General features: G+C 42.2%; 1 protein-coding gene across 1 annotated transcript in view; it reads right to left on the bottom strand.

Moving 5' to 3' along the window:
- Nucleotides 1–120: 120 nt before the first annotated feature.
- The window catches only part of LOC118415516, a 105,115-nt gene continuing 81,576 nt past the window's right edge, over nucleotides 121–23,659 (bottom strand). The window contains exons 27-61 of the mRNA XM_035820184.1: nucleotides 23,470–23,548; nucleotides 23,053–23,206; nucleotides 22,380–22,486; nucleotides 21,768–21,941; nucleotides 20,939–21,133; nucleotides 20,214–20,343; nucleotides 19,956–19,984; nucleotides 16,449–16,734; nucleotides 15,723–15,967; nucleotides 15,057–15,228; nucleotides 13,975–14,204; nucleotides 12,789–13,001; nucleotides 12,327–12,432; nucleotides 11,987–12,103; nucleotides 11,189–11,324; nucleotides 10,281–10,461; nucleotides 9,824–10,091; nucleotides 9,398–9,584; nucleotides 9,171–9,285; nucleotides 8,867–8,984; nucleotides 8,465–8,664; nucleotides 5,939–6,067; nucleotides 5,467–5,679; nucleotides 4,866–5,012; nucleotides 4,348–4,531; nucleotides 4,068–4,249; nucleotides 3,833–3,932; nucleotides 3,494–3,624; nucleotides 3,196–3,358; nucleotides 2,876–3,082; nucleotides 2,291–2,494; nucleotides 1,281–1,457; nucleotides 917–1,048; nucleotides 366–634; nucleotides 121–150 (exon numbers count right to left, since the gene is read on the bottom strand). Coding sequence (XP_035676077.1) covers nucleotides 121–150; nucleotides 366–634; nucleotides 917–1,048; nucleotides 1,281–1,457; nucleotides 2,291–2,494; nucleotides 2,876–3,082; nucleotides 3,196–3,358; nucleotides 3,494–3,624; nucleotides 3,833–3,932; nucleotides 4,068–4,249; nucleotides 4,348–4,531; nucleotides 4,866–5,012; nucleotides 5,467–5,679; nucleotides 5,939–6,067; nucleotides 8,465–8,664; nucleotides 8,867–8,984; nucleotides 9,171–9,285; nucleotides 9,398–9,584; nucleotides 9,824–10,091; nucleotides 10,281–10,461; nucleotides 11,189–11,324; nucleotides 11,987–12,103; nucleotides 12,327–12,432; nucleotides 12,789–13,001; nucleotides 13,975–14,204; nucleotides 15,057–15,228; nucleotides 15,723–15,967; nucleotides 16,449–16,734; nucleotides 19,956–19,984; nucleotides 20,214–20,343; nucleotides 20,939–21,133; nucleotides 21,768–21,941; nucleotides 22,380–22,486; nucleotides 23,053–23,206; nucleotides 23,470–23,548 — 5,710 coding nt within the window. The remainder of the gene's footprint in view (nucleotides 151–365; nucleotides 635–916; nucleotides 1,049–1,280; nucleotides 1,458–2,290; nucleotides 2,495–2,875; nucleotides 3,083–3,195; nucleotides 3,359–3,493; nucleotides 3,625–3,832; nucleotides 3,933–4,067; nucleotides 4,250–4,347; nucleotides 4,532–4,865; nucleotides 5,013–5,466; nucleotides 5,680–5,938; nucleotides 6,068–8,464; nucleotides 8,665–8,866; nucleotides 8,985–9,170; nucleotides 9,286–9,397; nucleotides 9,585–9,823; nucleotides 10,092–10,280; nucleotides 10,462–11,188; nucleotides 11,325–11,986; nucleotides 12,104–12,326; nucleotides 12,433–12,788; nucleotides 13,002–13,974; nucleotides 14,205–15,056; nucleotides 15,229–15,722; nucleotides 15,968–16,448; nucleotides 16,735–19,955; nucleotides 19,985–20,213; nucleotides 20,344–20,938; nucleotides 21,134–21,767; nucleotides 21,942–22,379; nucleotides 22,487–23,052; nucleotides 23,207–23,469; nucleotides 23,549–23,659) is intronic.

The following is a 23,659-nucleotide window of genomic DNA, read 5'->3' as shown; positions in this document are numbered from 1 at the left end:
CCTGTGTGTGTTTGTGGTTTTGATACAAGGAATTCTTATTATGACACATATAGGATACCTTATATATTGTTTGCTGTCCTCTGATTATCTTACTGAATGTAACACGTTTTGTTTTGCTATTCATATGGTGAGCCCCTTGGAAATCAACTCCTGGAGATCAATCAATCAATCAATCAATAAATAGATAAATCAACCTTCACGCTTTTCTAAATAAGATAACGCCACAGGTATGTGTGTAAGCTTCAAACGCCACCAAACCTTCTACAGAACGGTGAACTTGTCCCAGCCTGTTCCGACATCGACCTACGAGAAGCTTACATTGCAGACCGTCAGTTGAGCGGCAATATAAGATGATGATGACCTACCTTAAAGTTATCCAGAGAAATCCCTGTCTTCGTCCCCACAGATTGGACGGTAACACTTGAACTAGTGCCGACAGCAGTGAAGTAGTAGATCTGTTTTTGCCAAGTGTCCCACTGCTCTGTAGAGGTGGTGTCGACAGTTGACACCTGTCTGTTCCGCAGTTTGAAGACCTGATGAAGACCTGGCGCTGTCAGCAAACCCTCCTGGGTCAGGCGGGGAACGTCCGTCGTCGCGTCATGGTTTACAAAGAAGGAGATCCTGTATTCTTGATCTGATATCAGAACAAACACATTATAAAGACTTGCCTACATGTGAATATGACCATGATGAGCTGTATAAATAGCAAACAAATATGAATTGCAGAAATCCAATGCAAGTACGCTGCATAGCCTACTGCTCTAACTACTAGTAGTTATTCACACCTTCAGTTTGATCGATCCGGCTAATCAACTTACTTACGTGCATGTTGGTCTTTTCCATTATGTATCATCTGTAACTGCTGATTGGTTGATTTAAAAATGACCAACCAATCAGTATGAATGGTATGACATACCTGCCACAGTGGTGAAAGTCTGAGACATGCTGCCATGAAGAAGGAGATGAGAACGTCCGTGCTTCGTCTGGAAGTCATCAGTAGGTAAGGAGGAGATCTGCCGTACCACAGAGTCGCCTTCCAGTATCCAACCTTTAAGGAACAAGTAGCGCGTCAACCAGCGTCCTAATCACGTTATAAGATCCAGCTATAGATATATGCAAAATGTCTATCATATGCCCAGCACTAAAAAACGTTAACTACCAAATGACACGAAATCATCACCCAAAGGCCGTTTTCTTGTTCCTACGTTCAATATTTCTAGGCTTTCATCTAAGCGTAACTTCTGTCATTATTCATTTTAAACTGCAATGTGAATACAAACCTTCTCCACCATCAACTGCATCTTCAAATGAGGGATTGATGAGCAGGTTGTCCCCTATCTGTAGGTTGGCCTCTGGTATGGGTGGGGAGGTGTCCACAAGGAACCCATCAGACACTGCGACTGGTGACTGGTGCCCTGCAGCGTCCTGACCCTTCACCTTTGTGTAGTAACGTTGTCCTGATAGAATAAAAGACCTTATTACATGGTGGAAACGCATATATGTAATGTTCCTTTATGACCAAGTATAGTCGGGCACCGACAAATGATGAAAAAAAATGCCTCCATCGGTCTTTCATAAATCCGGCGTCACATTTTAGAAACATAACTCGTTCAACAAGTCGACGAGCTTCTTATAACTAACGATATCGATTGGACGACGATTCTGCGGCAATCGCCCGAGCCTCGCGTATAATAATAGCTTTATTGCACAACAATTTTACAAGGTACAAAGTATGGCTTATATGTGACAAGGACAGTTTTCAGGTGAAAAATACGCGCAACCCTCTGTCGATCTTAAATATGGTCGATCTTCCATCGATAGGCCCGAAGATCGTGGATAATTTGACAGTGGTATAAGGACATTTTCGGCCGGCAGTAGTAACAATGTACTCATCTCGATCACTGCCTAATGTTTTGGGATCAGCTAATGTTCGCTGTTTACTGAGCCCCCGAACAGCTGAAGGGGTAGATTTTCCGCTTAAAAACACCCAAAAAGCTGACAATGTAGAGATTCGGTGACATTTTGGCAATTACCAAATTCGGCACAAGGTCATTGGCATTGCGACTCAGGATTTTATAAACTTATATTGCATGTCTTTAAACGTCAATCTAGCTAGCTGGAATATTGGGTTATTTTTGGTACAGATGGAGTTCAAGTTGTCACCACAAATCAAACATGAAATAGAATTTGACTCATATATAGGTGCCCAATAGACTCAAAATAAAGACTCAAACAGAAAAAAAGATATAGGCCAAGTGCTAAAGGATTAACATAGATGGACGTTTCTTACCATTGGTCAGGCTGTGTCCTAGAGTAACGGTCCCCTCTTGCATGAGCCCGGTGTCTGTCCAGCCCATGATGTTGCACTCTGATTGGCTGTTGGTTTCTCCAATGCACCAGAAATGTTTGTCTATGCCTGAGTCCAGGTCGTTGAACCCGTGCCACGACGCTGACACAACAGTTGCGTCCGAAGTGTACGCCATGTCCCTGACATCTGGGAACAACGAAATATTTTCAAGTATTGATGATACTAAGGTTTTAAACACAGCGGCAAATCTGTAGCTATTGTAGGAAGCAAGTGAAAGTCATTGGGATTATACATAATAGACAGGGAGGACAACAGGCACACTTGAGCTCGATGGATTACAAAGACTGTACGAGCCAGAGGGGCGATACAAGCTTAGTAACGTTTAGAAGCACATTCTTCTCTCTGCAATGCCACCTAGCGGCGACTAGCTGTGACGTTATCGTCCCCAGCGGAGAGACTGCCACACCATTAAATGCTAGATGTATGCAAAGACTTGAATATCTTACAAAAAGATGTTTTCCCCACAATATTTGGACATTTCAGTAAGACGTAAAGACATTTTCGCACCTTGCCCATCAAAGACCACTCCTGCCGTGGGTGCGACAGTATCCACCATGACACCATCGCTGTGGAAGGTGCTGTGGAGACCGGCATGGTTGTACGCCCGTACCGAGGTGTAGTACGTCTTGCCTGACTGCAGAGACAGGCCCGTGAAGGTGTGGGACGTGGCGGTCCCTGAGACAACGTTGTCGGCAAATCTCTTCACGTCTTCACCTATAGTTTGAAGAAGAATGAAGTTTTTTTTCTCATGAGGAGGGAACGTCTCAAATCTGAAAAGAAACATAAGCAATATGAATTTTCATTACAGGTAACATCCAAAGACTCACCTCCAGGGTAGGTGCCCAGGGACAACTCAAAGTGCTCCAAATGATAGTCGTTCCCACTATTGATGGCATCGAGGAAAACATACTCCCAGCTGACGCTCAGGCTGTCTGTCTCGGCCATGTACTCCACGTCATGTTGTTCTGAGGTGGACGTCAGGTCTTTGATCTACAACAAAACCGAACGACAGATATCACGGTTACAATTACACTTCAAGTCTTGCACATTTCACGAAAATCTAACTTCACAATCAGCCTTATAATTGTAAGTTCGATTTTCCTACATAAGAGTTGATACACTGACCTTTCTTGAACTTGACCTTTTCGGCGGTGTTTGATCAGCTCTCAGATTGTTGGACTGAAACTCTCTGTAGATGTTGTCTGTGTACCAGGCCCTCACGTAGAACACATAGCTCACACCAACCTCCAGTGAAGCTTCAAGAAATAGTAATAGAATAACGTAAAGCCATAGAAATGAATTAAAAAAGAGGAGGAACTCCCATATCTAGGCCTGTTTTGGGAAAGCAAGTATCATCATCGCATTTGTGGCAAATACTGTCTTATTCCCAGTAGCTGCACACATGACCGATAAAGTTAAAGTGGCAAACGAGGGGTATTTAGGACTAATCTATTACAAACTTACTACCGACAGGAAGGGTGAGAACAGCGCTGGTCTCCAGACCTACGTCGTACCAGACACGGTCGTAGACAAGATCAAACAGCCCTGAGCCCACAGTTTGTCCCTAAACAATGTTGTAAAAATATGCATAAAAATATAATATTGTCAAGGCATCAATCACTGATCACAAAGTACAACAAAACCAGATATTCTTCAAATAATTGTAATTCTTAAGTGTCTCGTAAATGTCTGTACTAACACTGATTCCAGCGCTCCACTCGTATCTGTAGGGTCTCCCGGTAGACCCTATTGTAGCCTCCCTCCAGTTGGCTGCTAGTGCGCATGTGGAGTAGGTGTAGGCGGCGTCAGACGTGTCCCCATTGGTCAGGAGACTGTAGTCAGTTTTGTCGTAAACTTCGATTCTGGAGTAGCTTGAATCGGCTGAAATAGAATTAAAAGAATTCATTCATTGATAGTAACTGTTGATACACACATGGTGTACCGAAATACGGTCAAAAGAATAGAGTTTGTGCACTCACAGCTGTCCAGTTGTGTGCAGGTGTTGTCAGTGGGCCGGGCACAGTTCTGGTTGAAGGGTGCACAGATGCAGTGTCCGTAGCAGGAGTGAGCGTCACAGCGGCGGACTAGCGTCAAACTCCCGGTGGAACCAGAGGAAGGAACCGCCTGGAAAGCTGAGTGCAGCACGGTACTCGCCAACCCAGCCTGTAAGGAAAGCAACATTTAGGATTTTGCAAGTAGCTATAGGCTTACAGTATACCTTAATCCCTTATGCTTCCAGACTTTAGCACAAATCGCCGCAATCGGTAGAACAAGTCGGAAGCCTCAGTATGCTCAAGCAGAGATTGCGGACCTTGAATGCCTGATATATATTCTAGACCACGTCTTGCCAAACCAGCCTGTGAGGAAATATATATTACCTTAAACATACGTTGAAAGTAACTTAAATGACAACATCGCAACTATGTAAGATTTTTTCATAACAATTCAATTACTGTTAAATAAAATTTAGATACAAAAAAAATATCAACAATATTACCCCGTTGATGGCCCATAGAGAGATGTACAGCGTGCTGTAGTCAGACACTGAACTTGACAGTTGCACACTCCCTGTGTAGACGTAACCTTCGTCATTCTCCTGGTCACCGACTTGACTGCCATGAGCCAAAACCTGGGGTGCACCATTCTGTGGGAAGATTGTATATATGTACAACATAATTGTATATATGTACAACATGATTGTATATATGTACAACATGATTTCATGGGTAAATTCCCATTCGGTCTAAACTGATAAAAACGTCCGTGTACCCATTTTACACAGTCGACGAGCTTTCGGCCGAATTTGTTGATTGCCAGATGATTGCACCATCCAACAATCGCCAGGAGTACAGCAACATCATCACAACGTGGCCCGGAGGCCTGCGAACGTCCACCGATCTCGCAACGTCGCACGATTATCGAAGGTATATCGGGTGTATTATTGTGGCAAATGGCATATGGAGGGTCGTCAATCTTAATGCTGTGTGGCAAGGGGGCTAAAATATTTGATGAGTAGTTTTTGATGCAGGAATATGAAAAAATTGGAGATGGGAGATTATTGCTATTACTGGTGCTTGCTTGTTTGGTGGAGAACTTACCAGAGTCTTGTCCCTTCCGTAGAAGCCACTCCCGACAGCCACCATGAGTCTGTCTATCCCAGAGTGGTAGTCACTAAAGCCGAGCCAGGCTAGCTTCAGGGTCGGAGTTCCACTGTTGTCGTACGTCATACAGCTGTCCCTGTGCCTGGTCAGCCTGGCAGCGTGGTCAGTATTGACCGCAAAATGCCCGGTCAACGGCTTCGAGGAGTCCACCTGTTTGTAGGCAAATCAAAGAAATGGTCAGATGCATCCATATCTCTTAGCACGCAGTCTTGAACCTAGTATTGTGATCTCGTGACATTAGACCATTCCGTGATCAAGATGGACTGAGCAGACCAGACATAAAAAATTGGTTGTACTAGTTTTACGTGGTTTCAAGAGTCACTGATTGAAGGATTATTCTATCAGCCAGTTCCTGTAATTTAGCATGATTATACTGATGACAAAAGTACATTTGTTGTACTGTCCCTACCAAGAGAGATCCAGTCTGTGTTTGTGAGCAGAGTCTCGCGTTGTTACATCCGATCACCTTCGCAACGTAGTTGTTCCCATCATCCAGTGCGAGCTCAGTGAACGTGTACTCGTACACTGTGCCGTTGAGCTGAAAACGAAATCAGAAACTTCTATAAGAACAAAAAAAAAAAACTTTTGTTGAAGATACCACAGCTTGTTCCTCGATGACAAAGCGTACTATGCATGATGCTACGATTGTTACATGATATTTGTGATTCAAAGAGTGACAAAACTGTCATAACTTTTTCATGTACACTCAGAATAGTAAAACAGGTTGACCTTGCATTGTAATGCTTCACTTGAAACGTAATGTTTTCTCGATTAATAGCTTATAGTTCGATTCGTTCTGTTTTTTTAAGTGCAGATCATTTCCGCCCGACGCTAAGGCATGGAAAATTCTCCCAATGAACAAGACCACCGGCTTAACGTCCTCATCTGAATGGACGAAAGCAGCCCCAAAACGTTACGCTGCATTGTTTAAGCCCCTTTTTAAAACATCACCATCTATTAGTTTTTTCAAAAGAGAACTGGAGTATTTCTTTGACAGCCCGCCCAGACACACCCACTACTCCCATGGCCACGGACGCCCTGCAGTTCGCTTGACTAGCCTCAGACTCGACTTCAGCCAGCTTAACTCACACCTATTCAAACACCATTGTATAACTAGCCCTACGTGTAAATGTGGGAATTCAAACGAGACAACTGAGCACTACTTGTTGCACTGCGAACTATACAATAGCGAAATGATTCATATGTTGCATTCTATATCTATATATCGTTTAAACCTAGAAGAATTACTCTCGCCTGACCCCCTTAACTCATCTGACAATACTTTATGCACCCTTGTCACCATGGGCAGCCCTTTCCTCCCACACTCGATAAATTATAACATCTTTGACTATGCTTTCAATTTTATCAAAATGACTGGAAGATCCACTTAATCTGATTCGAAATTGATTGGTAATGCCAGCCTTGTATGCGCTTTAGCCCGTTTTTGTTGTTATTACTTATGTTATTCTTACGTTGCAAAATGATGTTTATGTTCATGTCATCTTACGTGATGAGTTTCGTTATAATCTTAGTTTTGTTACTTTTGATTGTCATTGTATGTAATACAGAGCAGAAGACCTCCATAAGCTCATTGTGAGCTTCTTGTCCAATGCTCAAAAAACGAATGCGACTAAAATAAAAATAAATAAAATAATCAATATTGCTTTGGGACGGACGAGCACTGCACTTAACCCTATTCAGACCGGGGGGGGGGGCTTTTGAGGCCCGCGCTAACTTCGATGTCCTATAACGCCAGAACGGCTTACGCTAGAGCCACCAAATTTGGTGAGTTTTCCTAAAATATTGTTGGCAACAATTTTACGAAGTTTGGCAAATTTTCCATTTTTTCGTGTTGCCATGGCAACCGTTTGTTGACAGGCAGTTTTGCCAAAAATCACTATTTTTGGTTCTAACTATGTATTTTTCACATTTATTTGATATATTACTGCGATTTTGTTACATAAATAAAATCTTATATTATTCAGCATATCTTTCATAATTATATGTGCATAAATTATGCTAATTTGATGACGTCATCAGCCCCAAATCCAAGATGGCGGACCTAATGGCCAGATCACGAATAACAAGCTAATTATCCCTTAAATTTTGTAACTACCTGGTATTTTTTCATCAAAAACCATCTAAATGAATGAATTTAGTCTATTTCCATTGCCATTTGTGATTATTTGTTGCAAAAAAAGTATTTTTAAAAATTCAAGGTGGTGGATATAATATGGCGGAGCCCAACTCGTATCTTAGATGTGCATGACGTCATTTTATGACGTCATATTGACGTCATTGATGTTGCTATTGGCAACGCAAGTTGTAATAAACATTATTATTCTGTTATCTGCACTTGATGTTACATTTTTGCAGCATAACTTGAAGTTTTCTGAGAATACCCATTTTTCATGGGTTTGGCCAATGTAATCAAATTGATGACGTCATAATTACGTCATCTTACGTCAACGTAACGTCAAACGTCACATACTTGTCAGATATTATGTCGAAATCATGTCCTGAAAATTTGGTGGCCCTACGGCACGTCGTTTCATAGTTATAGCACTTAGAAGTGGAGGGCCTCAAAAGCCCCCCCCCCGGTCCAGGGATGACCAAAAAAGCCCGGTCTGAATAGGGTTAAGTTAATAACAAATTCAAAAATGTCACATACAAAGCACAGACAAAATGTACATGTCTTGTTTTACCTCCCCGACCGGAGTCAGGTACCCATTTTGACACCTGGGTGAAGTGAAGAAGGTCGAAGTGTCTTAAAGTTTCCAAAGGGTACAACGTCGGGGGCACGGCAAGCATCGAACTCGGGACTCTAGGTTTCGAGCTCAACACCGAAGCACCACGAAGCACTCTTTCCCTAGTTCCCAAATGTTTGGTCCCAAATGCTAGTAACTGAAAGGTAGGATTGTGACGTTTCCCACACCTTAATATTTGCGACCTCCGCCCCGTGATGGTTGGACAGTGACACGTGCTGATCCACCACCAGACTCTCACTATCGTCAAACCGCCATCTTATCTTCACAGCAGACCGCCATGTTTGTGCACCACTCACAAGGGAACCGTGGGTGTGGTCAAAGTGTACGGCTGTCGTCACTGTTGGTGCAGATGTGTCTACCCGGAACCCTGAACAAAATATCGTTTTTTGTGTGTTATCTTTAAAATTTGTATATTGATCTTATCTAAATGTAGCCATTTTTCTTTGAAGATGGATTAGGAAATGGCTGTGCTAACATGGGATAACATTGCATTTACTGTTTCATTATGAAACATTATAATTGTGTACATAGGCATCCTCAGAAATAACCAAATGGTTTAATATCTTTACCATTTGACGTCGTCTCCACAGACATTCCCACACGGTTGTAGGCCTTCACAGTAATGTAGATCATGGTGTTGACAGGGAGGGAGAGTCCTGTCTTTACAGCTACATTCGTCAGATGGAGCTGTTGAGAAACACGACACACACATGTATAGGAGCACCAGAAATACATTTAGACCACAGCAGCAAATAGATGTAATCATTTAGGAATCTAGACATTAAAGCGTCTTGGTCAGGTACTGTTTTAGAAAATACAAAACAGAGACCACGAATATTGAACGCACTAGTGATATGCGGGGTATATACTAACCTGTGTCACTCCCACGATGTCACTTCCACCTGGTGTGGTCCCAGCGCGCCACTCATAGTGGGACAGCCCGGAGTGGGGGTCATTGAACCCGTACCAGTGGGCAGCCAAACTGCTTCTGTGGTAAAAATAAAAAGGTATTCTGATGATGCATATATCAGCGTTTTTAAAGATAGACTTTTACGCAGATGTCGAACGCATGCAAATGGCATTCTGTAGACCGTTCTTACGTGGATGCTTGGTATGAGGCTTCCTCTCCCTGGGCCCCATCCAGGACTCTCCCAGCCACAGGCGGGGAGTCGTCGGGGATAACTCCGTCAGACGACACCGTGGTACAGAGGTCGGCAGCGTTACACGCCGTCACCGTCACGTAGTACGTCTCTCCTGGGGTCAGCTGAAGGGCGTCCACACTTACAGCTGTTGAACGAAACGAAAACGTTCATAAGAAAAGCCACCACTCCTGAGGCGTCGCCGAAAAAGATACACTTACTGCCATACTAAAATGAATGTGAGTTTCAAGTAAATGTTAGGAGTATCTTGAAGCCCAATGTTTTGTGGAGCAAGATTGCGCGACACCACTCCTGAGGCGTCGCCAAAAAGGCTTACTTACATACATACTAAAAAGAGTGTGAGTTTCAAGTAAATGTTAGTAGTACCTTGAAGAAGCCCAACGTTCTGTGGAGCAAGAATGTCACTACACCCAGCACACACCCCGACGCTCCACGTGTAACTCACAATGGCAGAATGGGGGTCGTAAAAACCGTCCCAGTGTGCATGGATGGTGGTGACGTCATCTTGATAGTCTATGTCGTTCACGGTGCCGCTGGTGGGTCCGTCGTACACGTTCCCAGCCTCAGGTGGGGACGTCTCAACAACCACGGCCCAGGATGTCGCCATAGTCATCATCCCGGCTCCATTATAAGCCTGTAGGACATCAAATGAGATGTTATCGGCAATGTTGAGATGCCCAAAGTGGTCGGTCGACTTTCAACCACATCAAGTATCCTTAGCAATAGATATACAACAGAAGATTCGCCAAAACCCGACGTGTTTGTAATACGCTTGAAGTTATAGTCATTATAGAATGATATTGATACATGACGTTATGCATACCTTGATTGAGACGTAATATTCGTGCCCTTCATGAAGCTGAAGAGGACTGTTCTCATCTGTCTCAGCCTCCGTCTCCTCCACCCTAGTGAAGGGGTAGATGTCGGCATGACCAGCCCTGGAGCCCACCGCCCACTCAAAGAAGGAAACTCCACTCTCTGTGTCGTAGAACACACCTTCCCAACTGTAGAGATAATAGACCAAGATGTATACAAGAAGAGTCACGTATAGTATATGGCCTCCTTTGGTCATTATTGACCATAGTAAAATTCTAATTGATATCAGCCCTACAGCGTCGACAGTGGCTAAACAGCCCTATACGATAATGACAGTCTCTGCCACATAGAGCACTTTTGTAAGCTGACTCAACTTTTGAGTTTCTTTCGCAGGATCCGCTTTTCATGTATACATTGATATTGATACGATTATGTATGCATCAGAGTCAGGTATAAATTGATAATGATATATGTAAATCTTATTCTACATATATTTATTGACCCAATGAGCCCTATCACAGAGATCAGAACACATGTGCGGCGACTGGAATCCTATGTATTATGTCAAATGTAAAGGCCCCAAAATTGTTAACAGTCCTTGTCTCGACCATTGTTTCGATTTTTATGACGATGTCCAGACGGGTTTTGTTTTCTTTTTCAGCCATTTTACCCAGAATCCCTTTTGCCGCACATGCGTTCTGATGTCTGTGAGAGGGCTTGTGATGTCCAAAGACGCAGTCATATTTGTCGTAGGCCATCATTTTAATGTCGTTTAAATCTTTTTTGACAGAAATTGAAGCTGGTATGGTTTAAGGATTAGCTTTTTCTATAACATGACAACTAAATTTTGTACAACACATGCACGCAGCTATCTCTAGAATTTACAACGACAAGCGTACGACACATGTGACTTACCTTGCTGTCACAGATGATGAGCTGTAGTGAAAACTGCCTCCAGCATTGATGTGTGTGTCTGACTTCCGTGGTGGCGTGGTGTCAACTGTCACTCTCTGGGACCATTTGGTTGTTGACAGTCCGACAAAGTCCACAGCTGAGGAGAGAATTTTTTATAGAAAGTCAAGCATGACGTGTTGATTTAACCACGTTGACCGTTTCCTGTGCAGTGGCATTGTGGGTAATATGTCAAAGGTGAAGGCCCATAAGACATAAACAAATCACGCGTCTGCATATTGTTATGCAAATCAAGACAATGGCAGAGACCAGTACTCTTTACAAGTCAGGGGCCTTTACCGTTGACATTACCCACAATTCCTGTCGTTGCACTTGTAACGGTGAACGTACTTATTAATGATCGATCACTTCAAGCAAACAATTTTTTATAAAATGTGTATATAGATAATCAATAATTTTCGAAAATGGCTCCACACTAATTTGGTTCCAATCAATCAATGATTACAAGAGTTTGTTGTGTTTTACGTTACGGGTTGTATGAATGGGCTTGGAACGGCACCGAATAAGCCTTCTCACATTAGTTAAGACGCATGTGCGGCGACAGGAATTCTAGGTAATATGTCTCAGGGTAAGGCACACAAAAAGTAAACAAAACCCGTCTGGAAATTTTTATGCAAATCGAAACAATGGTCAAGACAAGGACTGTTTAGCTTTTGTGTGCCTTACCCTTTGACATATTACCTAGAATTCCTGTCGCCGCACATGCGTCCTAACTATTGTGAGAAGGCTTATTTCTCCTACCTGTAACAGTGGCGTAGTAAGACCATCCGTGTTGCAGTCTTACCCCGTGCAGTAGAACATGATCTGTAACTCCTACATCTGTCCAGGCTTGGACGTCGCTTCCTCCAGCAATCGTACCTGGTTAAAGAGGGTGCAATTTTCCATCTTAGTAGCTGGTAATGGAAACAGTGACGACCGCCCTCAGTACATTTAGCTAGCGGCATGCCACGATTATTATGATGATTAGACCGCTGGGCGATCAAATTATGATGACCATGTCTTAATCATTTAGCATATGTCGCTGGTCGGTGGTTATAGAAGTAGAGTTTATGTTACTTATGATATTTCATCTATTGCTTACCGATGGCGTACTCGTAACGTTGAATTCCTGAGTGGTGCATAGAGACGCCATGTTCTTCAACATCAATGAATCCGTCCCACTGTACAAAAAGCTCTGTACTGGACACCTATAAAAAACAAGTCATGGATAAACATGGATCGCCTGAACACTCTGTGGATTTTGACAATATGCTAGATTTTAAACAGCATTACTTTCTAAGAGGAGTGGAAGAGTCCTTCAACCGAGATAGGGGCCGATACCGAGTTCCAATCACGTTTGACCCATTGCTGACGTCACACTTCCGGTCTGGACGTGTGAAACAGGCTTGGTTCATTTCCACTTATAAAGGATCAAAGAATTGGTCGAAAGCTTGTTTGTGACTTCAGTGTAAAGTTGTAAAAAATCAAATACTGTAGCATTGCACTATGGTTCTAGCAAAGTTTTTGCACACATTAACTGTAAGATCAAAAAGTGGTGAATTACCTGGTAATTGGATTTGTCATTGGAGCCAATCCAGACGTCGGCAGCATCGGCGTTGGGCGGAGTCACGTCTACCGTCACCCCGCTGCTACAGACAGCCGTCTCCGGTAGCGTCTCCACCCACCTCTCGTACGTTATGGACGTCTCCTCCGCATGGATGCACACAATATACCGCTTGTTCTGTTCCAGGCTCAGACCCTCTACGTTAATGTATTCCTATGTGAAGAGTCATAACTTTAGTATCATCAACTACTGTGCAGGTAATATATTACATGGCGTATGACGTAGATAAAAATAGTAGTGTAAAAGGTCCGGTAGCTGAATAATACGAATTATAATGGTGCATGCTTTGAAACTTTATTCAGAAGATACTTCGCTGAGATTTGCATCGCTTATAATCACTGCACTTATATAAGTACTGACAGCACATAAGTAGCTTGGTGTAACGTACACATCAAATTGAATATATAAACGTATACGTACATTCTCAATACTCCCTGGTCCTGTAAAACTTTGGAAATATTCATGATGTGGAATTGGATACTTCTAATGGTTTCTAAATAATGATAACAGCATTTTACCATTATTTACCATTTTCTACCATTTTTTGTAAATGGTTCGATGGGCTGGGAAGATAGCAATTCACACATCCTTGCAAAGTATGGTTGGGTGCCATGCAACAATGGCCCACTACAAAGGATCTGCCAGTGCCCAGCGGTGAAATATAAAAATATACAGATGCAACAATAGGGCTTACTTTTATGGGGGCAATAAACTAATTTTATCACTTGGCCAGGTTTACCATTTTCTGTAAATATTTGTAAATGTAAAATTATCACAAAGAGGTTTCACAATTATTCTAAATAAAGATATTTTTGTCCAGTTACTTTAAAAATGTTTCTAAAATATTAAAAGAAATCCAAATAAATGAGTATTTTCTTAGTCAATTTTTTGAAAATAATTTAATTATTGTGACTCAGATATTCTTTTTATTCAAAATAATTCAGACTAATTATAAATATCGCCTAAAAACCTCTAAATCCAGTGCCACATCGCGGTGGTAAGTAGAACCAGTCAGTATTGATCAGAGAATGGAAGCAGAGAGACCAGGCACTAAAACGTTGGGAGGTAAGTTCCACATCAAAGATCCGAACTGTTTGTACAAATGTTTCATCCTACTCCTACTTACACTGGTTGTTCTTCCACACTCTATCATATCCTGGTGGTCACACGGGTTGGGAACACTGAGGTGGTGTCCGGCCATGGCGGATAGACTGGACACCGACTTGTCCTCCAGGACTGCCCACTCGTACTTCCGGTGACGTAATGTCGGCCAAACGGCAGACAACATCGTCGTCTCATTGGTGTAATCGATGTCATACTCAGTCCAGTCTGCGTTCAACTCCAGTGTGATGTTAGCTGTAAAATTGTTTGCAATCTATTATAAGACGTGTACAATACAAGGTATCATTGTTAGCTCGATCTGCCGGCACTTTCAAGGTGAATCACTAGCATCTATACAAAACAGGTCCAAAGGCTTTGTTCGGAACTCTATTAAACATTTTCTTAGACTTCGTCTTAACGTGCCAGCCGATAGTTTTCGAGCAGACTCTTATTCCTGCCAGTTAGAGTTGGACAAATCTGGAAATAAATGTTGGGCGTCAGGAGTGCGTAAGTCTAAGAAGGGTGCGGGTATGCATATTTGTGGTATTTTTCTATCCCACTAAGAACAAACACGTTTCAAATTGTTAACTCTATTGGCCAGTGGTTAAAAGACATATACTTTCAAACGTTTTAAAGAAATACATAATGACAACAAAGGTGGAGCTGGTAAAAATATAAGTTAAGGTCATATAGATTATTTACAACTACATGCAATGAAGAAAAAAATTCTAAGTAATGAAAATATGAGCGACAGGAATGTCACAAGACTAAGGATCACCTGCCATAAACTTCATATTGAAACAGGAAAACATACCCGCACCAACAACTCTGGAACAAAGACTATGCAAATATTGTAATTTAGATAGAATAGAGGACGAACGTCATTTTGTAGTAGAGCGTAAATTGTTATCTGTTAACTGTATCTTTTCAACATGTCTTGTTGTGACCTGTACTTAGCCCGGTGTGGCAAAAATGTGCAATAAAGGTCTTCATTCATGAAAAAGTTGTGGTTCCAGAATATATGGAATTTGAATCCAGTACTACACTACAGACTCCACCCTTGTGGTGTTGCCAAAAAGACTGTCTTAAAGAATAATAGGTACCCACGGCGAGTATCTATGACGGTTGAGTAGTTCAGTCCTCTGTTGGTGCTGGTTTCTTCGCACTGGACAATCTCACGGGACACAGATGCCGACAACCCCGTGTGGGCGTGTCCTCTCACAACCAGACTCAGACACTTGGTCAGATCGCGAGGCAACCCGTCAACGGAGAAAGAAATCTGTGGCGAAATTAGGAAGACAAGAATTACATATGGTAGAATGACACCTTTCCTTTCTGGCTACTACCATTCCAAATCACAAAAAAGCAGCAGCGAGAATGTATGGCAAATATGCGGTTTGCATATTGAGACTTGTAGAGTCAAATAACCACATATTCAGCCACTTAGGTAGACATAGCCAAAAATTATATTTCACTCACTTGGGGTGAAGTAAGAGATATATGTGTTCTATCGATAATAACTATAAAGTCTTTAGAAGGTAAAGCAGGTTTATATACATGTCACCTCACGCAGCCAATACTAAGAAACAGATTTTGTCAACTGAAGGCACGTATTACTAGTGTGCTATCTCACGTTTGCACAAATGTGTGGCCTAATGCTTTAGAAAAGGTATGGGCATCGACCCATACTACAAAAGTTGTGGTGAGTATTGCAAGTTCAACGGACAAAAATAGACAGCACAACATTCTTATCAACATGTTATTAGCACTAACTGTTGTTTCATTGGATGATGTTGGCACGACTGTAGCCCAGTCAGTCAGTAATTTTCCATTCTCCGAGTCATCTGCGATGGCCCAGTCATAGAAGTTCATGACGTCATCAGTAGGGTAGTAGAGGTCACTGAACTTGTCAAAGATGACGTCAGCGCTCCTGGTGCCCGAGTCTGGGTACGGGCTGCTGACGTGAAGTGTTCCGGGAAGTGGTGGGTCAGGAGACACCAGGAATCCTGGACTGTAGACTGGACGGGAATATATCATGACAAAGTCTATTCGTGACGAGTAAACATTTTATAGCTAATTAGGAATCAGGATACAGCTTATGGTAATATTACCCACGTACTTAAAGACGTGTTGACAGAACAGTTAACAATTCCAAAAACGTTACCAACTGTCAGCAAATGATCAGAATCATTAACAAGTCTTTTCTCCAACGGTTATCATTGTAGTGTTCGAGATAATTAGGATACAATAGATACAGAGACCAGCAATAAAATTTGAACAAAGGTAAGATGGCATATCAGCACCATGGGCAGTGTCTTATTGGTTGATCATTCCTGAAAACTACAACATGTCATGTACAATAACTTAAGAATGCTTGACCAAAATGTCAGAATACAATCAATGGGCTAGATACAACTCTTGTGGAACTGGGACGGAGGCTGCTACAGACTACCAAACATTCCCTTCTTCTCCAGAACGAAACTCAAGATACAGTCGTACCTGGAGCAAAGCAGCCTGCTTGATGACAGAACAAGACTTTCGACTTGTAGGTGACAGCGGGAGAGAGGTACAGATATTGATTAACAGCCATCCCGTGGGTCGCCATGCCCAGGTTCACATAGTCCTGTACCACAGTCTCCTCCCCCTCTACCTCCTGCACGATGGACCATTGGACGTGAGTCACGTGAGCTTGATTGGCAGTTGGGATAGACCAATGGGCAGCCACTGCTGTCTTTGACGTTTGGTAGATTGACGGCGATGTGTCATAGCACGCAGAGCGGATAGTCTGAAACCAAAACAAACGTAAAGATTATATACTTTAATTCAATGGTATTTTAAAGGTTACTAGAAAGGCCGACATTTGCTTAAGAGCAAATACAGCATATTTCAGCCATACCCCTTCCCACGCAACATTGGACTGTTCCAAATCACCCCTGCGCAAAAATGGAACATCCTCTTAACAGTACATTATCCCCCAAAGTGGACTGGTATTGTGAATTGATTCCAGGTAAAAACAGAGCTTGCTTCTATTTTTCAGAAAATGACAATAATCACACCTTCCATTCAGAAAATTTTCATCATGACTGAAAATTGTTGAATGACTTCATGTAATGTCATTAACAATTTTCAGTACGATAACTAGGTGTAAGTTTAAAAAAGTATAAGCTCCTTGTAATGTGGGTACATTTATTATTGCAGTGAACTTTTTTTTATTCAAGTAGGGCATACGATTTAATAATTATCAAGCAGGTGCAGGTACTGTAGGAGCGTTTGTTTTCTTCAAGCTGTAAAACTGTTAAACTGTTTTACTTTGTATGCAATCAGCCATCGAGCCTATTCTTATTTTAGTTTAACAACTTCCTGCCAGACCCGGAAGATACGATTGAACCTTGTTCGAGGATTTATGTTCGTCTGTCTGGTCAGTCTGTTCATACCCTCGAGGCTGGCGCTGAGAGTGTTTTATTGGGCTGAAACTCTGGCAGTTTAAAGTTACTTACAATTTAAATGTTCAAAGTTTATGTCAAACAACAACAGCACTAGGAAATGTGGCCACTATAGACAGGTGGTCACTATAGAGAAAATGCTGATCTATTGACTAGGAGCCATACGTTACACATGATCATTAATCATATAAACATTGCACAGGTAAGCCAATTGTTTAGATGTACAATTAAGTTCAAATAATTCTGAAGAGAAATATTGATGAGAAAATAATCATTCTCGCCACTGTCTAACACTGTGACACTGAGTCCCACATGTTTTATAGAATAGAATTTGACGCAGAACAGCGTTTTTTGCTGGGTATTTTTCTTGAAACATGTTCGTGGGAATATCAGCGAGGCGGCGACGTAGGGATATCAGACCGTCAACAAAAGTCGCACGGCGGCTAACGGCGCATCGAAGATACTAGCGCTATAAATAAGCGCTTCAACTAAGGATGGCAACCCGTACAATATTTTTGTATACTGTTGAGCTAAGTAAAGTTTGTTGTTTATGAGGTTTTAGTTGTCTTTGAAGCTTTGACCCGAAATATTTTAAAGTCAAACTGCTGAAGAGAAGTAAGTGACTGCTACGATTATCGTAGATATGGCCCTAAAAAAACTGATAAAAGAAGCCTTCTCAATAGTCTAAAATGCAAGAGCTTCCGGGGGGGCTTCGCCCACCTGGGTCCCCCCCCCCCTACAGTGGCCCTGCCCCTGGACCCCGCCAGGGACATTCGGCGGCCCCCGGACCCCTGTCCGACGCTTTGAAAAAATCCTGGCGAGAAGTCTGTACGGCCTGGGTCTTCAAGTTAACGTATTGTGTGGTCCCGCTTATGAATATTCATTAGCCTTCGCTTTCCTCTTCGGTGATTGGCTGAACCATTAATTGAATTAACTCTTCCTGCCGGCTAGATGCAGGTGCAGATGTCGGCTCTGTGGGGTGAACGTCCGAAAGATCATGGCATGGAGAACGAAAGAAAACCAATTTCCCCTAAAAAAAGTGCTGTAATTAAGCCTTTTACAGTACTTTAAGCCAAAAATTTTTCTTGGATCATTTTACCAACTATCTTATGCCTATCTATACCAAATGTTACTCATACCAGGGTACAGGGGTGCAAAATATACCGTTATAAGACCGTCAACAACAGTCGCACGGAGCTAACAGCGCAGCGAAAATACCATCGCTAGCGTTTCAACTTCGGATAACAAGTTATAAGTACTGTTGAACTCAGTAACGTTAAAGTTTGTTTTTAGTTGCCTTTGACGGTTTGACCTGAAATAGTGTTACGCTAAACTCCTGAAGAGAAGTTAAGTGACTGCTGCGATTATCATAGATATGCCCCTAAGAACTGATACAATATAAAGCCTTCTGAATAGTGTAAAATGCGAGAGCCTTAGGCGGGCTTCGCTCCCCCTGGCGGGAACACTGCTATATACGGGATCATGAGGCCCCGCTTATGAATATTAATTAGCCTTTGGCCTCCTCTTCGCTGATTGGCTAGGTCTTTGATTCAATCAACTCTCCGGCTGACGCGCACAGGTGTGGCTCTGTGCGGGGTCACGGAAGGTCACGTCAGGAGGCCAAAAGAAAACAAATTTCCCCTCAGAAAAGTGCCAAAATTAATCATTTTAAAGTTGTTTATGTCAAAAATTTGACTTGAATCTTGTTACCAAGTATCTAATGCCTATCTATACCAAATTTCAGGTCATTTAATTGTAATACCAGGGTACAGGAGCCAAAAGTGTCCTTTTTTGGTCAAAAATTGGCCAAAAATCGCAAAAAATAAGCCTTTTGTTGCACTGTACATTAAAAGTGTTATTGAATTTATATGAAGGTATTATCAAGGCACATCTGTGTCAAATTTCAGCTCATTCGGTTGCAATACCAAGGTACAGGAGCCAAAAGTGTCCTTTTTTGGTCAAAAATTGGTCAAAAAATCGCAAAAATAAGCATTTTGTTGTACTGTACACCAAAAGTGTTATTGAATTTATATGGGGGCATTATCAAGGCACATCTCTGTCAAATTTCAGCTCATTTGGTTGTAATACCAGGGTACAGGGGCCAAAAGTGTCCTTTTTTGGTCAAAAATTGGTCAAAAAATCGCAAAAATAAGCATTTTGTTGTACTGTACACCAAAAGTGTTATCGAATTCATATGGGGGCATTATCAAGGCACATCTCTGTCAAATTTCAGCTCATTTGGTTGTAATACCAGGGTACAGGGGCCAAAATATACAGTTTTGGTCTAAAATTGACCAAAAAAATCTCAATAAAATCATTTTAGAGGCAGATATGAAAAAACTGAGAAAAAGCATCAAGGTATTAGCCCATTCTACCCCTGTGCCAATTTTCAGGTCATTCGGTCCAGAAACGGCGGAGATGAATCACTTTGAAGATTTGACAGGAGAAAGAAGAAAGAAAGAAACATTACGAATACAATATATTTCACCATACTATGTATGGCTGAAATATAATTTACAGTTAAAAATTCACATTCAAGGGCAATCTGGAAGAAAACTCGTACCTGTATTTGATATATTTCATCGTGTTGATCTGAAATATAATACAACAGAATGTTAATCTCTTGAACTAAAATGTTTGACTGTTGATGTAATTGTTAGTTTTCTGGAGAGAGTAAAAAAAAAAAAACTGATCATATACAGAACCACGATCCTTAGCATCCAATGGATACTATCCTCATCCGCAGATATTATATACAAGGAGTATTTTCTGCATCTCATTCATACTTCCTTCTGTCGTTATGAATATGAACAACACTTACCAGAACATTCCTGCCCGTCCATGACCTCTGCCCCCTGAAGAGCGTCTCCGTCTTGTAGAACCGTTATTCCATCTGAGGTGACAGCTGTGTCCCCGATGCTGTTACTGGCCTTTACAGTGATGTAATAGGTCTGGAAAGGTTTAACAGTAACAAATTTTTATTCTCACATACATGTACGTAACCCCATTACTTTTTCGTGGCATACCTTGAAGTTTTCTGGGTATACTCCCTTTTCACGGTTACAACCAATTAAGTCATATTGATGACGTCAAAATACGTCATATTACGTCATCGTTGCGTTTTTTGTGTTTCAGATATTGTCTACATAATTCTCTGCAAATTTGGTGACAATATGATACTTCGTTTTAGAGTTACAGGAGTCAGGGCCGGGCCTCAAAATCCCTCCCCCACCACCCACACCACGGTTCAGGAATGACAAAAAAGTCTGGTCTGGGTAGGGGTTAACCTAGTCCAATGAAATGTCACATCATTTGTACGGCGTCCTAGTATAATAACATTTTACCCTGAAATCGTCTACCATTCTTTAGCCGGGCTATCTTTGGTGATGTAGTAAAACTAAAAAGGTAACAAATATTCATTTTCGCCTACCTTTACATATCCTATGTCCTATGTAAGTTCCTTCTATCAGTTACTCAAACACATATTCTAAGAAATGTATCGATGACACGACACATCGATATCTTCTTTGTAAACAACTCCCCCACCTGGAAGGATGTAAGGCTCAGTCCACCCCTGCTCCACTCCGTGTTTTGTCCAACAGAAGTAAAGCCGACCACATCCGTGGCACCTGGTGACGTCCCGGCCCCCACCTGGTACGAGATGTCCTGATGCTCGTGTAGGACGCCGGACCAGCGAGCCGACAGCGTGGTGGTGGTCGTCTGGAAGTCTGCATCGGCCGGCTGTACAAGACGTAGTCTTGTTAGCAAAGATTATATTACTTATATACATACTTAGACTTAGATCCTACCATGTCTAGTGACCCATTGGGCAACAAGCGTCTCCATTCAGGACGGTTTTGGGCAAGGAATTCTGCATTGCAGCAAGTTGTATTGCGTATGCAGTTTTTAAATAGACAAACAACACCTAGCAAGCTCTCCCGGCCAAACACAATCCTGCAAGTCTCCACTTGCAGCATTTTTCACCTCACTTTCTGCCACTTTGATGCAGCTCCAACCGGACCGGACAAACAAACCGAAAGCAATACCTCTATTTTAGAAAGGTAAAAACGTAAAATAACCTCATAAAGTCTCATGTTATTCGATGTTTAACTCGTGCGATATACCATAAAGGCTTTTGATCTATTTTTAAATATCTGCAAAATGTACAATTTGCAATGTTGTTCCATGCCTGTGGGACCAACTTTGGACCCGAGACAGGCCTTTCCCATCCTGCCAACCTACATAATCTTCCATCTCACATTCTGTCACTCTTACAATATTCAAGTAACGTTAACTTTTGTAACACAGCAAGACAAACACACACAAGCCGAAAGCGATACCTTGAACTTAAAGACATAGTTGTTCTGTCCCCCACCTGAAGATAGTCGAAAACAGGAGCCTGTGGATCAGGATTGATGTCCTCTACCACTCCAGCAGTCGGCTCGCCCTCGTAATGGACGTACGGAGAGGACGTGGCCACAGTGGTCAGTCCCACAAAGTCCTTGGCCTTGACGGACACGTAGTATGAATGCGTTCCGTGTAGACCCCACTGCAGAGGAAAGAGAATTTTTCCTTAAGGCCACAGCAAGTAGGTTTTATGGATGGCACCCGCGCGCTCATTAATTTTCGTTTGATTTCAGACCCAAAAGAATTTTTTCCTTCCTTTGTGGGTGGTCAGATAGACCAAAATTTGCAAGAAGTGTGTTGCAGCCTAATTGTACTTGTATTTGCAGATGCGAAACTGGGGACTGTTGCCATGGCAATAGTTGTACAAGTGAAACTGACTGGATAGTTGCAAAAGTGGCACCACTATGGAAGTCATGAGTGTAAGTTGCCGACTTGCATGCTACAGTAAGCGATACCAGAGTACCGCACTAGTGTCACATTTACTACACTATAGTTCTGCTACACTGTAGTTCTCTTGAATACAGGAATGAATGATTTGTTATCTGTATATAGGGGGTTCATATGTAGTTTTCTGGTATACCTGTAGACTGTCCCTGTGAATGGCTGTGCAGCCGGTGACGCCCCCACACGGACCCACGCTACTCAAGGCTGTGTACTCCAAGATGTCCTCTCTGTTAGCCTCGTGACCTAACCAATGGCAATGGACAAACTCTAGCATTAGTTCAATTCACAAGGTAATTCTCAATTCTTTAATCCTTAATCACCCTCGCGACCAGTACTGGTACGAGAATTATTAAGAATTATTTACTTATGTTGAGTCGTGATTGTTCATGCAGCATTGCTTGAGAACTAGCACAATCGGTGATATTATATACTGAGTTCTTAGCTATACAAACAATTTTTGTTGCCAAATTTTTGCTAAGGGCACGGTCATATAGGTCGTGCGATCATCGTACGATTTTGATTTTCAAGCTGACAGAACCACCCACCGACAAGGATCCAAGACAGATAGCATTTCGTATACGAAGACTTTGCAGGAGACGTACATTTTTGTCTCAAAATGCTCGAAATTTGGCGATCGTACAATGATCGCACAACCTATGTGACCGCACAGTAACCTATCTGCCTCAGTAACCTGTCTGCCTCCTCAATTAGGGCTTAATATGCCACATTTTGACGTATCGGCATTGATGTAGTCCCTTCATTCCAGGAATTCGAAGACCTGTAGTCGAAAAGATACCAAAACCTCTTACCGACGGCGCACTCGTAGGTGAGCAAATCGGTATCCTCGTCATCGGAAAACCCGTTAGCCGGCCATCGTGCCACGAGGTAGTCATCTTCCAGCGTCACTGTCACCTGGCCTGAGAACGTGGGGGGCCTTGCGTCAACTACGATCGGTCCAATAGTCTGAAAATTGAAAAAAAACCTGTTAAAGTTAATGCCATAATTGATTCATTGAGTAAAAACGTATTAATGGCAATTCTGAACAGAGACAGATGCGTACGGTATGTTTAGAACAAATATCATGGCATTAACTCGTTGTTGCAAATTATTCAACATAGGAAAGAGTTCAGAAAGGACATCGTTCACGTCCACCTAGGCTGATTAACTGAAGGTTCCTAACGAGCCAGTCGTTGGACAGTAAGGTCAGTATACCGTACGTTAGTTACCTTTGTGGTAGACAAGCCTGCTTTGTTTGTCGCCGTTACACCGAGGTAGAATTCTTGTCCCTCGCCCAGACCAGAATGCCTTTATTGGGGGGAAATTCATTACTTATAAGAATTAGCAATAGTCTAGATTAAGTAAAGCTCTATAGAATTGTTAAACCTGCGTTTTAGACGTCGAGAAATGAATGGATCC

Source organism: Branchiostoma floridae, chromosome 5 (assembly GCF_000003815.2).
Source record: "Branchiostoma floridae strain S238N-H82 chromosome 5, Bfl_VNyyK, whole genome shotgun sequence".
Taxonomy (NCBI): Eukaryota; Metazoa; Chordata; class Leptocardii; order Amphioxiformes; family Branchiostomatidae; genus Branchiostoma; species Branchiostoma floridae.
This window is presented reverse-complemented; position numbering and strand designations above follow the sequence as displayed.